The 15563-nt window shown below is 33.3% G+C and overlaps 1 protein-coding gene across 5 annotated transcripts in view; it reads left to right on the top strand.

The window, feature by feature from the left end:
* The window catches only part of LOC106466676 (peroxidasin homolog), a 74974-nt gene that overhangs the window by 46518 nt on the left and 12893 nt on the right, over window positions 1-15563 (top strand). Inside the window, exons 4-9 of one of the 5 annotated variants that reach the window (XM_022394740.1) lie at window positions 565-834; window positions 3108-3386; window positions 4153-4328; window positions 4998-5157; window positions 9421-9531; window positions 14257-14366. In XM_022394740.1, coding sequence (XP_022250448.1) covers window positions 565-834; window positions 3108-3386; window positions 4153-4328; window positions 4998-5157; window positions 9421-9506 — 971 coding nt within the window. In that variant the 3' untranslated portion in view covers window positions 9507-9531; window positions 14257-14366. The other 4 variants (XM_013926971.2, XM_022394738.1, XM_022394739.1 and 1 more) reach the window with 4 other exon arrangements.

The raw sequence follows: 15563 nt of genomic DNA, 5'->3' as shown, positions 1-15563 counted from the left end.
TGTATTAACTTAAAAAGTCGGAGTTATTTGATATGAAATAATTATATTTGTATTAACTTAAAAAGTCGGAGTTATTTGATATGAAATAATTATATTTGTATTAACTTAAAAAGTCGGAGTTATTTGATATGAAATAATTATATTTGTATTAACTTAAAAAGTCAGAATGATTTGATATGAAATAATAATATTTGTATTAACTTAAAAAGTCAGAGTTATTTGATATGAAATAATTATATTTGTATTAACTTAAAAAGTCAGAATGATTTGATATGATATAACTATATTCTTATTAACTTAAAAAGTCAGAGTTATTTGATATGAAATAATGATATTTGTAGTAACTTAAAAAGTCAGAATGATTTGATATGATATAACTATATTCTTATTAACTTAAAAAGTCAGAGTTATTTGATATGATATAATTATATACTTATTAACTTAAAAAGTGTAAGTAACTTATGTTTACGTTAGACTCTTCAGTCTTATTTGTAAGCTAACATTATTAGATATCATGATACTAATTTTTTTTCTTTTTTACTGATTATATATTTTATTTCATAGACGTCCCATCCTTTTCCATCAGTCGGTCCCCACCGTTTGGATTCCCTGTTGTAGAAGGTATGCCTGTGTTTCTAAAGTGTGATGTCGACGCCAATCCCCCTGGTGTTCCTAAATGGCTGAAAGATGATGGTCCCTCGCAGCTATTGCCCTCTATGGACGGTATTCTGAACTTTACTTCAATCAGTAGACACCATTCTGGCTGGTACAAATGTACGACGGAGAATAAGTTTGGATATTTTTCTTCATTTGGTTATTTTCTTAACGTCCGTTGTAAGTATTATATTAAATAAAAAAATATTTTTCTTATCACATTTAAAACCAATATTGTAGATTTGGTAATTAATAAAACGCCAGATTATTGCCCAAACGTTTAAAAAAAGGCTGAATATACTAAATTTATTATTTATCAATACATGGACATTATAAAATACTTCTACAATAAAATATCAAACTATTTAAAAGGAGAACACATTGAATTATGATTACTTATGTAAAATTTAACATACTACTAATTAATAGGACAGTATAACCAAATTAAAATAATTATATTATAAAGTTTGGTTGTTTTTTAAGATGTGAGTCCCACAAAAAACTGGCCCGGCATGGCTAGGTGGTTAAGGCACTCGACTCGCAATCTGAGGGTCGCGGGTTCGAATCCCTGTCACACCAAACATGCTCGCCCTTTCAGCCGTGGGGGCGTTATAGTGTGTGGTCAATCCCACTATTCGTTGGTAAAAGAGTAGCCCAAGAGTTGGCGGTGGGTGGTGATGACTAGCTGCCTTCCCTCTAGTCTTACACTGCTAAATTAGGGACGGCTAGTGCAGATAGCCCTCGTGTAGCTTTGCGCGAAATTCAAAAACAAAAAACAACCCACAAAAAACATCAACAAAAATACCATCAGTATTGAATCTTGTTCCACTATTATTTCTGAAGTTTCGTATATAGCTTACAGTGACAGTGAATGAATGATTCTATCCAATCTTCTTTACACCGAGTGTTGCAACAGGCCAAAAATATATGAAATTACTTAATATGTGGTCCCCTACCGGTAGTGAACGGTATAAAGGCCATAATTCTTGGTTTACGAAGCTATTATATTTAAATAGATATGTTTTTAAGGAGCTTTAGTTTCAGAACCGTTTTTGTAGTTATTAGTATTCCATTTAATTTAAAGGTGGTAATTCAGTATGCTTATATCAACATAGGCATCAGCTCCATGAGTGCTGTAGGTGCTTGAGCACCTCCAAAATTGATTTAGCGAGTAGAGCTAAGCACGCCGATGTTGTTAAAAAATAGACCCAGCACCACAATCGTTTTGAAAATTTGGCGCCAATGCTTGTGTGTATATGTGTCTACTATTCATACGCGTCCAGAATCTTATTTTTACAACGCTAGAAACCCAGTTTCGATACCCGTGGTGGGCAGAGCACAAATAGCCCTTGTATAGCTTTGTGCATAATTAAAAAACAAACAAGCTTGTGTGTGTATGTGTCTGCTATTCATACGCGTCAGAATCTTATTTTTACAACGCTAGAAACCGAGTTTCGATACCCGTGGTGGGCAGAGCACAGATAGCCCCTGTATAGTTTTGTGCATAATTAAAAAACAAACAAACAAGCTTATGTGTGTATGTATATTCATACGCGTCCAGAATCTTATTTTTTACAACGCTAGAAACCGGCAAAGCACAGATAGCCCATTGTGTAGCTATGTGCTTAACTACAGACAAACAAAATCATATAATTGAAATCGTCAGTAACGGGATGTATGATTCCTTCATGTATCCTGTGTTAATTTTTATTACCATTTTATCTAACTTGTACAGTTTTATTCCATATTTTTATTCTTAAACGTTCAATATAGTTAAATAACATTTAATCAGAAACATTCGGACCGAACATTTGCAGTCAAATTAACAACCTTATTGCAACAGTACTTCTATACATATAGGAATTCTAGAATAATACAAATGAATTATAATCGCAGACACCCGAATATGTATGTTCATTTGTCTTAGGCCTAACATTATTTAAGCCTTATAAAGTATGGCTTTTATTCGATAAAAGATACAAATTAGCTCCGTAACTTGTGTGCGTTTTTTGCTTTACTTTAGTTAAGGCCAAACTTTACCTTACTTAATACATATAGGAATTCTAGAATAATACAAATGAATTATAATCGCAGACACCCGAATATGTATGTTCATTTGTCTTAGGCCTAACATTATTTAAGCCTTATAAAGTACGGCTTTTATTCGATAGAGATACAAATTAGCTCCGTAACTTGTGTACGTTTTTTGCTTTAGTTTAGTTAAGGCCAAACTTTACCTTACTTAATACTATCGAAAAATAAACTTATAATGTTATTCTACGACCTAACATTAGACCATTTTAAAACATTTGATGAGCTTTGAATATGTTGTTGTACAAAATGTATACTAAAGTATATTTACATCTTTTGAAATGAAGTGCGCGCGCATTTTTTAGGACTGACAAAAACTGAGTATCATTATAATATATTTTCCTTTCACTTTTTCCATAAAGATGGCACCGAAATTGTTCAACACCCCCCTGAAGTTCTCGAGACTGATCTGGGTGACCCTTTTCGGTTAGAATGCAAAGCTGATGGAAAGCCGCCGCCATCATATTGTTGGACAAGGATTAGAGAAAATAATCAAATAGAGGGCGTTAGCATCGAAAAGGATTTGCTCTTGAATACGGTTCTATATTCTGATGCAGGACAGTACAAATGCATTACATCTAACACTATTGGACGAAGAGTGTATACAGCAAAAACAAAAGATCTTAGTGTCAAAGTTAAAGGTGATTGCTTTATATAAAATATCAGAAGTGAGTTGGGAAATTGAAGATTTTTTTATTATCACTCGTGTTTAAAAGTTATTTGATTTAAACCGAATCTCAATTGCTGAAAAATAAGCGTGGTGCTATTCAAGTAAATGCGCTAAGGAGAAAATAATATTAAACGCCTCAGTATTAAGAAATCAAAACACAATAAAATTCAATTTATATGTAAACAAAATGTAAATAACATGAGGTTATATATATTGATTGGATGTACAGTATACAAATTGTTCTGTGTTGGTTGGATACGAAATATACCAGATTTTTTATAAAACAAAAATGTTATAAAGAAGATGACATGCCTTATAACACGTGTCAACGAGGCCATCTTCAACTACAGAACGATTATTTGAGGATGGTATATTGTGTGCATTCTGTGAGTGACTGATTGTAAAACGTGGGAGTCGGACAGACTCTTCCATGAGAACATTTCCCCGTTCCTTCCTCTGTGAGTGACTGATTGTAAAACGTGGGAGTCGGACAGACTCTTCCATGAGAACATTTCCCCGTCCCTTCCTCTGTGAGTGACTGATTGTAAAACGTGGGAGTCGGACAGACTCTTCCATGAGAACATTTCCCCGTCCCTTCCTCTGTGAATCCTTTATCAAGGCTGCCTTAGATAATTGTTGTTGTTGTTGTGGATATTACCCCTGCTGACTTGTAAAAGCTTCTGCTTTGAGATAAACTGAAATTTAAATACTTGTTTTCACTCTTTTGTTTTTGTCAGGTAGGCCTAAGGTTGATCCTGTCAACAGAACATTAAATGCTATAGCAGGAAAGTCGGCAAAACTTTTCATCCGATTTTGTGGTAACCCCCGTCCATACCGTGCCCACTGGATAGTTCACCATCTAGCACTCAGTCCCGGAGATATAAGGTTGCCTTATATAGCGCACAACGTTACAGTAAGTTTTACGATTTTTTAAGAGAGTTTGACTTTAAAATTTAATATCAGAGTAGATGGGAAAGTAAAGTGAGTTATAATAATTTTTAGCTGGATTTGTTTGTTTGTTGTTAAGCACAAACTACACAATGGGCTATCTGTGCTGTGCCCACGGGTATCGAATTCCGGTTTCTAGCATTATAAGTCCGAAGCCCTTTCGATGTGCCATTGGGGTGCTCTTATCTAGACTAAGTACACTATGTTTATACAAGCACATAATTAAAACTGTCACAGTTATATGAAAAAGCTAAATCCATGTAAAAAAGTGACATCCACCATTTTAAAGCTGTTTGGTAGGAAATAAGAAGAGAAGAGATATTATATTCCACTTTTAAACTATACATTTTAGTATTTTACAGTTGGATACATTTTATCGAAGAATTTGGTAATGCGGAAAAAATATAGCATTTGTTCCTATGTTATTAAATAGATGGCGCCACGAATTATCTTGTTTTTCTTTTTTATCAGCTCTTTTTTTTTGTTTTTTTTACTAACAGTTAGTAAACAAATTACATCAACGTATCGAGAGGTAGATGTTCACGATAGGTGTCTTTATTTTTTACAAATTAAACATAAAAGTATATTAATTCTAACGTGTTATCGAATCTTGTTTATTTATTTCTAATTCTAGGAGTTAGAAACACCACATTGTTATCTGGGCGCTTTAGAAATAACGGAAGTATCTCCAGAAGATGGTGGAGAAGTTTTATTTTTTGCCAAAAACCCTAAAGGAATTGATGACGCCGTGATTTTACTGAATATTACGCATGCTAGTTTCTCCGTTTCGGATGGTAAGATAAAGTGTGTGTTAAAACTAAAGTGTGCAATAAGTAAAAGAAAATGTATAGTGAATTTGAATTTAACTTTAATTATAAGAACAACAAGTATATCCTTTTTTTTTTCCATTGTTGTTCCAAATTCTTGTAAGTAAAACCCAAAAGGTGTAGTAGCGTTTTTTGTACAGTGAGTAATAGTATGCTTAAACTCATGGGACTTTTTGCCTTACTTACCAGTGTTGCAGTGCTAACTTTGAAGCCGTTTCGTATTAACAAGTGTTTTCAGTTGTGGTATATAGGTCCTCAGATATTCATAAAGCCAACCAACATGTTTGAAAAGTAATACTGTCTAAACTGCAGATGACTTCTACACTGCTAAAATTTGAATTTACGACCCCTTGCCCTATTGTCTTCAGTGCTAAACACAGAAAAAAAATAGGGGTGGGGTCAAGTTACTCAAGTTTAAAAAAATTATGAAATCGAAATACAAATACCTTATGATTTTCCAAGAACACAGAAGAATAATTTGACATATCTAGTAATTTTTTTCCTTTTTGAAAATCCAAGGGGGTCAAGTGACCCCCCTGCCCCTTCCTGTGGGCATCCATGATTCCAGGTTAACACCTTAATGGCTCTTCTCTGAACCTTCTCCAACAATTCAATGCCCTTCTTGAGGAAGGGATCCCAAAACTGTACACAGTACTCTAAATAAGGCCTTACAAGTGATCTATACAGTGAAACAGTAATATCCCTTGTCTTGTATTCAATATTTCTTTAGATGCTACCCAAAATCTTATTAGCCCTATTGTTAGTTACAATATACTTTTTAGATGACTTAAGTGATTTTTCAGTCACAACACCAAGATCTTTTTCTTCAACCACAGTATTGAATGTATTCACATTTAAATTGTAACAATAATTTGAATTGTGAAAACCTACATGCATCACCTTACATCTTGGATAATTAAACATCATCTGCCACGTATTGGCCCGAAACATCGAATGATCTAAATCTTCCTGTGGGTCTGCAGCATCTTTGATACAGTTAGCCATCCCAAAAATCTTGATGTCATTTACAAAAGTTCAATAGTTTGTTAGTCATTTCAGACATGAGTATAAATCAGAAACAGCAGAGGACCCAGCACAGAGCCCCGAGGTACACCGCTTGTAACTGTGATCCAATCAGATCTAACTCTGTTTATTATTTCTTTCTGCTTTCTACTCTACATCCAATTTTCTATCCAATTTAATAACATTCCCCCCCAAACCCACAGATTTAATTTTTGTAACAAGTCTTTTTGTGAAGCACCTTATCAGATGCTTTCTGAAAATCAAAGTAAACCAAATCCAGCATATTAGATTAATATCATCTGCAAACTGCAGATTATGATAATGTTATATAGAGAATTATCAAACAGCCAAGGAAACACAAACACTAGTCTTTCCCCCATCCTCGTAGCTAATCTTCTATGTAGCACCTCATCACAAGCTTTCTGGAAATGTAAATACACCAAGTTTAAAACCTTTCTGTCATCAGGTAAAAAGTAACATCTTGAAAGAAAGTTAATAAAGCAAGATTTTCCTCAGAGAATCAGTGTTGATTCTCTTTTATGATATTATATTTCACTAAATGATTTTGTAAAGCTTTGTTTATCAGACTTTAGAATTTTTACATTACAGAAGTAAAACTACAAAGCTTGTAAATTCCAAGGGAACTCTTATAACCTCTCTCTCTTAAAAATATCAGTGACATTAAACAAATCTTCAACTGTCAGGCACTTACTGTCTATTGACCTACAAAAAATGAGACTCACATATCCGATCTTTGACCTTTTTTTAAAACCCTTGGGAAAATGTTGTCTGGTCCTTTATCTGGTTTTAATCTTAGTTGTTGTTTTTTTATTTACTACCAAGGAATTAAAGTTAACCCTGGTATTTTCCAAAGAATGCATAGTCTGAAATATTGTTAATATCCTCTCTTATAAGAACAGAAAACAAAAAAACATTTAAAACTTGACCATCTCATTGTTCTCAACAACAACAACAACCTTGCCATCAGTATCCTGTAAAGGTCCAATCCTCACTTTAACTTTATGCTTACCTTTAACATGTTTAAAAATATTCTTGTTGCTAGTTTTAATGTCATAAACAAACTTTTTTCTCATAAGCCTTTTTTGATTTCATAATTTCTATTTTTAACCAATCTTTAGTTTTCTAACATCTTGTAAGTCTTCCATTTTATATATGTTGATTTAAACTTAAAATTATGATAGTTAAATTTTTTCCCTGATTTCTCCTTATTTCCATAATTAGACTATTCAGTTTTATCTTCCATCTTGTTCTTTTAATCCTTTTAGGAACATGCTTATCTTGAATTGTAAGAAATGTTTTTAAAATGTCCTAAATTTGTTCTGTATCAACTCAATATCCCAATTCAGTAATTTTGTCTCATAGCCTCAGAACTGGCTATCTGAAAATGAAACAATAAGATTTCATTTCTTTATCTCAATCTGTAGGAAAACATCAAAGTTAATCATGTAATGGTGACGATTCTCCAAATGTTCCTCCACTTGAACTTATTAGTGGTTAACATTAATTAAATGTGTATGGGGTCAGTCTAATGAACTGACCGTGTATTAAAGAAAGAATGACTGTAATTCTGAATTTACTATGTGTATCTATACAAAAGTTGGCAATCTTCTGTACACAAAAAATATGTTAAAACAATCAAGATATGATGATGTCAGACTGACAAGTTGGTGTGCAAGGTAACGTTCTTGTAACGGATAAAAATACATTTCTCTGTTGTATGGTTTGAATGCTGTATTTGCATAATCTCTAGAACCTCCAAAATGCATATCTACAGTTTTTTCCAGTATCCTTATATAATATATCTGGTATCTAATCTCCTATACCAACCATGGTTGCTTATTCAGCAATTTAGGATAAAATGAATGAGTCTGACATCAAATACGTAATACCATGTTGAATGGTACTCCATAAAAGGTCCTGGCTTGCTCACTTTTGACTCCTACCTATGCTCGTAGGGTTAAATCTAAAATACTCTCTGCTTACTAAATATTGGAAACTATCCTGAATCATTTAAAAATGTTACTCTATACGTATCAATGTATCTAAAATTGAAATCTGTCATTCATGACTATTGTACCAGTGTCGTTATTATTATTACTGATCTCATTATACTGTTTCTTTTTCACGTGATCTGTCCGATAAGATGACCCATAATTCCCATTTAAAACTTTCTACTCTTGTATCCCATCATGTAAATTCAAACTCTTGATAAACATGTTTTATTTTCAGTCTGATGAGTCTGCACTTTTTCTCTTATCAAGAACCACTCCACTCCCTCCAGCACTTTTCTCTAACTAATAACCATCAATATCAAAGACTTATTTATACCTACTATTAATATTCTCCAAATCAAGCCAAGTTTCAGTAATTCCTATTTCAAATTGAGCCCTGAACAGATTTGAAGCTTTGAAAAGAACCACATAGTATATTTACTTGCACAGTTTTACAGCGACTCGTTACCGTGGGAATAGTTAAGTAACACCAAAAGGAAATGACCTATAACAAGGAGTAACTAGAGAAACTACAAGTTAGCCACACAGTTTTACAGCGACTTGTTACCGTGTAAATAGTTAAGTAACACCAAAAGGAAATGGCCTATAACAAGGAGTAACTAGAGAAACTACAAGTTAGCCACACAGTTTTACAGCGACTTGTTACCATGGGAATAGTTAAGTAACACCAAAAGGAAATGACCTATAACAAGGAGTAACTAGAGAAACTACAAGTTAGCCACACAGTTTTACAGCAACTTGTTACCATGAGAATAGTTAAGTTATCATTTCCTTTTGGTGCTTGTAGTTTCTCTAGTTACTCCTTGTTATAAGCTAGCCACACAGTTTTACAGCAACTTGTTACCATGGGAATAGTTAAGTAACACCAAAAGGAAATGACCTATAACAAGGAGTAACAAGAGAAACTACAAGTTAGCCACACTACAGCGTGATTGCATGGGTACATGTGTGAACAGGTTTAAAAATTTCAGTACATGTTGTCCATTGTGTAAACTATGATTCACATACTCCACCAAATACCAGAAATTTCAAGGACGTGTGTTATTAACCTTGGAAGAAAACAATTTCCATCGTCAATATGATCATTTATTTCACTGAAAATTTTAAAAATGTTAAGCTTAAAGGCACTAATTATGTTGTTGTTTATGGTTAATGAAAATTTTATATTTACTAGGTTTGTCACTCCATCAAAGGACCAGGCTAACTATGGTAACCTTCCTCTGGTTATTTTTGGAAAATTTTAGATGTATTGTGCATTGATGTACAGTTATTTAAATGCTCCTGGGTAAGTCATTTAAATTTTTGAAATGAGTTTACTGCTTTTAATAAAGTTATTAATTATAAGATTTTGTTCTTAGTGGAAAACATAAAATTTTCCTTAAAGGTTAACTGTAGACTTTATTCTGTACAAGTGAATCATCTGTTTTCCTTTTTTCATAAGGTGCCTCGTAGTGAATGAGCACCTTGAGAGAATTACATGTACAACACACGAGATTTTTCAATTCAATAGAAAAGAATTTCAGTAAACAAAGTGAGAAAAGAAAATTTCAGCCAGTATCTGTACTTTATAAGAAAATAGTTTTTAAATGGAGTAAACAAAAGTAAGTTTACTTTTGTAAGAATCCATTTAATTTGTAAAAACATAAGAGTGGGTAAAGTGTCTACAAGCCTTTTGACTGATCTATGTCCCCTCGCCCATTGACAGAAATAATTAACCTGTGTTAAATGTATCCTTTTTTACATCTATGTACCTATCCTATAAACTTGAATAGTTGTAAAGTAATATCATACACTACATCATTAAGAACACCATTTTGAAAATGCATAACTTTCTCAAACACTTCAATTCATCTACATCTTTATCCCCACCTAACTTTTCTATGATGTTCCTATTTTTTTTTAAAACTCAGTTTGGATATAACAGCAGGAAAAGATTAGTGCATTGTGGATGTTCTTTTTTTGTGCTGTTTTCACATTACTGGTTACATTCATCGTGAAGTATTCTTTTTTTGTGCTGTTTTTACATTACTGGTCACCTTCCAGTTGTGTTCACGACCAGCTGCAGTCAGTGGAAAACTTTGTATTAACATAGCGATTTTATGTAAGTATCATTCCCCTCAAAGTACTTTCCTGCTTGTTACAGGTACTGTGATACTAGCTGACCACCTGTTATAGGTACTGTGATACTAGCTGACCACCTGTTGTAGCTACTGTGGTATTAGCTGATCACTGTTATAGGTACCATGATACAAGCTGACCACCCATTATAGGTACTGTGATACTAGCTGACCACCTGTTGTAGCTATTGTGGTACTAGCTGATTGCTGTTATGGGTACCGTGATACTAGCTGACCATCTGTTATAGATACTGTGGTACTAGCTGACATCCTGTTATAGGTGCCATGGTACTAGCTTACTACCTGTTATAGGTGCTGTAGTACTAGCTTACCACCTGTCATGGTACTAGCTGACCACCTGTCATAGGTACTGTGGTACTAGCTTACTACCTGTTATAGGTGCTGTAGTACTAGCTTACCACCTGTTGTAGGCACCATGATGCTGGCTGACCACCTGTTGTAAGTACCATGATGCTAGCTGACCACTGTTATTGGTGGTTATCCTAGCTGATCACTGTTATAAGTACAGTGATAGCTGAACACTGGTATAGATGTTGTGGTACTAACTTACCACTGTTATAGGCGCTGTGATACTAGCTGACTTTCATAGATCTTCCTTGCTCCATAATTTGTGTCCAGCCCTATTTTTAGTCAAAACACATGAAAGAATCACTGGATTCATACTGGAGGGGGTGGGATGGGAGTGCTCAAATACCTTTAGAGTTTTGTCCACGATTTATGACTGCTCTTCTTCCTTGACTTCTGTAATTTTGGTCCCATCACGTAGGCTGGTTGTTTGATAGGATGAAAATAAAAATACTGGCACATGTAAAATGTTCCCATCAAAAACTGCCCTTTAAGCTTCTGATAAGGGTGACTACTGAAATATGTCTACAATGCTGCCTCCTCCTCTTGAAAATAGAGACAATGTCAGAAATCACAGATTTGTCATCTGGAGGCCTTTCTAATAGTGCATGAAAGTGTAACTCACTTAGTATTTCACTCATTCGTACCAAGAAAATACCATCTAGCATGTTTTTTATTGGCATGAGTGGGGACTCTGACCTATGGGTTTACCTGGCCGTTTGTAAATGATTTTTTGCAGGTCTGAGGCATGATGTAGACAACCAAAGATGATGACATGAATGAATGCACCTGGCAGTACTTTTGGTTATAGGTCAAACAATCCCTGAAGGGGTGATCAGAAACTGTTGTTCCTCTTCAGCCCCTACTTGCAACATTAAGAATATGGCTAAAAGGGTGTGATAGGTCTTAAGATCTACTGGTGAGGTATAATACATACTGATATTTGGGCTAGTAACCTGTTGCTCTATGACATTTAAATTTGCTGGAGTTTAGAGATTGTACACAACTTTAGTTATTAGCGACCTAAGTGGCCGAACAAGCATCCGAGGAAAGCTGCTCAAAAGTCTGGCTGAAGAAACGAGAGAAGAGAAGGAGATTGCTTGATTGTGGCTTGTACTTGAAGAGTCGGTGCCTGTGTTGATGATGACATAAGGATATTTTTCTTTTAAATAGTGCCTATGTAGCCCTCATTATATTGAAATGACCTATGACTAAAATAAAAGGACCAGACAGATATGTTATGTGAGCTTCTCTCTCTCTCTCTGTTTCATATTGAGTAGATTAATATAGAGTGGTTAGGCCCCCGAGACATGAAAAGTTGCTAATGCATAAAGGGGGGTGAAAAGAGTTTTTCTGGTAATTATAGGTCAGTTAGTCTTTAAGGTTTTATAAAAGAGTGATAGAAGAAGTTTTAAAAAATCATTAAGTGAAATGTTATATCATAAAAGAAAGTCTACATGGATTCACCAAAGGGAAATATTTATTTACTAATCTTGTAGTGTGGCTGGAATACTATTATTATAAACTCTTCTGATTCTTGAAAATCATTAAGGGAATGTCGTGTTGAAAATTAGTATAGGCCTAATACTAATGTCTCATGACAAGTATAATTAAAGGTAACACCTGTTTTTGAAAACAAACATTACTTTTTATCTAGAATCATTTTAATTTGTGATTGTTTTTAATTACTCTCAAAATTAGGCTTAATGATTTTATTAAACTTTATTATAGAAGTATCTGGCAAGATGTAACGTTGAATTCGGCATAATGGGATATCTGTACATACCCACTGCAGAGATCAAATGCCAAGTTTAAGAGTTTTAAGCCCATTTATTTACTGCTGAGACACCTGGGATTTAATAGACAACTATTGATAAACTATATTTTTGAAAAGCAGTGAAAGTTATTTTAATAAGAAATAGTTACTGTTGTGGTCTTTAAGATTTAGTTAAAAGGTTTAGCTTCCAAATTCTTGAAGTTGTTTTGTTTCATTGGTAGTTCCCATGAAGAAACTTGTTTCATGATGATGTTTTATTAAGCTTGTTGTTCTGTATCATCTGTGATTTCAGTGGCCGTACTGTTCTTCTTCTTCTTCACATGATGTGATGTTTTCAAAGTAGCATCAATGACAATTATAATGTACAGTGGGTGAAACAATATTGTGTTGAAAATCACCATGAAAGTTTTGGACTGACAATTCTAAAACAAACTTTCTTGATATTCCTTGTCTTTGCTTGGAAAGTTTTAAACTAATCATTGCAGAGACGTCTATCATTTGATACAACGTATGTGGTTTGTGAGTTAAAGAGTCCCAATGAACATTTGTATGAGTGTAAAGTATGTATATTATACTCATGTTTTTAACTCTTCAACTACTAAATATTACTACCCTTCTCAGCTAAGTTAGAGACTTTAACATGTTAGGGTTGTTTACATTGACTTGTAATTTCAGTCATTTTTGTATTTTGATTTGTACAAACTCGATAATGGTTAATAAACTTCCTGAAGACAAATTTAGAGGATGGAGAAATATCAAATTGTGTTTTATGTGGAGTACATCTGATAAAATGTGCAAACATTGGAACCGTCTGTGTAAAAAATAATGTATATCCTGAATGTGAAGTTTTGATCTTAAAGAAAAAAACAATTAAAATCTAGAAGATCGTATAGCCAGCACTCCTATTCCTCAATAGTCCATGAGGTAGTTTTTTATAATATAGTGATTGAACGGTAGCATAAAATTGATTATTATCAAAAGTGAATCCTACATTTGCATACTGGTGATATCGTAATGACAGACCAAAGAATTTATATACATTATTCGAATAACTAAGACGGTATCTTTAAGAATTATCTTGAAAAAATCATGGAAGTCTTGTTAAGTTTATGTGATTAATCTACATGTAACGTAACTAGGTAAACATTAATACATGTTATTAAAACTTTTTGATGTTCAATAAAAGATAACTTAATTTTAATCAGATATGAGCAGCATGAAAATTAGGCATATCTAATCAGCTGTTATAAAATAGAATTTTAGTTTTGAAATGTAATGTAATTGAAAAGAATATGTTCAACATCGAGATCCTTAATTGTTGTCAGTCTGTTACTGAGTTTTCTACAAATAATAAAATCACACAATGAACCAGTCTTGGGTAAACATTTTTGAATCAATAAAACAAACATTTAATTTGTTTTCAGTGTTTTAGGTCTTTTTTATACTGGCTAAAATATGATTTATTTTGTCATAAAATAAAATACATTCAAGAGTAATATTAATAATGATGTATTTAATATAAAACATGCTTCTTATTTATTTTTATAGATCTTCACTGGTAGTGCTTAGTTGAATAAATTACAATTTTAATTAAGATCAAACAAAGCCTAAGCCATACCAGTTTTTATAAGAAATATCATCTTGTTTGTGTTGATTAATTATACCTATTTTTACATGCATGTTTGCTTGATATTGTAACATTACTTGTTTCTTATATGGAAATGTTTAACGAACGTGTCGTACCATCCAGCCTCAGAAAGTGAAAAATGAACACGAGTGCTATCTCTATCATCATTATGTCTGTGTAGTTCTTTGTATAAATAATTATGCTTATTTAATAAATAAAATTGACATACTTGGCTTTTGTTTGGACTCAGATTTTTAAAAAGAATTTATAGCGGTAAGACAAAAAAATTTGAAGGAAATTCTGCAGAAGTTATTAGAAGTTGAAGTTCAGGGGTATCACTGACTTTTTGAAAAACACAGAAAGTTACATGTAGTGTACTACCAGATGAGTTTCTTAGTTAAACTTTCTCATTCTAATAAACTTATCGAGTAATCTGATGTACGTACTGTGTCACAAGTAACTGTACACTTTCTTTTACTTCAAACAATTGGCTTTTGTGAAAGATCCTAGTAATCCAAGTGTTTAACAAATACTTGAAAACTGAGCAGAGAGTTAAATATTTGTGTTGAACAAATAATGTAGTTGTTAAGGTTTAGGTGTGTTTGTGTGTAGTACATTAAAAAACATTTATATGTTATTCTGCAGAATGCCATTCACAAGAACTTGTCATATTTTTTTATCATCACCACCTCTCTATAGCCGTAGAGTTGATATTTTCTTTCACTTTCCTAGGGCATAAAATGTTTTACTCAGGAGTGTATATATCATGCTTCACTTTGCTTAGTTACATAACATATGGACAACAAAGGACTACTTGGTCCTTCAATGCTGTCATTGCACATCCATTCTTGAAACCGACCATGTATTTTTTCAGGATTTCATTGATTCCCTCTTACAATCCCTTAGATGTTCGCCTCCACTACCAATGGCAACTCGTTGTATAAGTAAATTTATAAAAATAAAACTGTCTTAGTTTAAACCTAGCCTGTCTTTTCCAAATCTTAAACTTATGTTTTCTCACCCTACTATCAGCAGAGTATAGTACAAAGAAATCAGTTATTTTTTTATTGATTCCATAGATAATCTTATAAACTTCAACAAGAGTACCCCTTACCCTTGTTTTCTCCTTGTAAGCTAACCCTTTGAACTCCTAGAATCAACATAGTATCCCTCCTCCTTCAATAAGCCAATATCCTTTCTTAGATAAAGACACCAAAATTGTACATAATACTCTGTTACGTCTCCGTTTGTTAATTAATTTTCCGTAACTTCGTTCCGACAAAACTTTAGCGACACAAGTCCTTACTTAATAAAACTGGTTTATTCTTTCCGAATATAACTTTACGATACACTTAATTTCAATATTCGCGCTAAAACAAATGCTATAACAATGAACGTGCTCAATAATACTCTCAATTACTCACTGTCTA

This window comes from Limulus polyphemus, unplaced genomic scaffold (assembly GCF_000517525.1).
Source record: "Limulus polyphemus unplaced genomic scaffold, Limulus_polyphemus-2.1.2 Scaffold2340, whole genome shotgun sequence".
NCBI classification, from domain to species: Eukaryota; Metazoa; Arthropoda; class Merostomata; order Xiphosura; family Limulidae; genus Limulus; species Limulus polyphemus.
The sequence above is the reverse complement of the archived record's forward strand: the minus strand, read 5'-3'. Positions and strand labels throughout refer to the sequence as shown.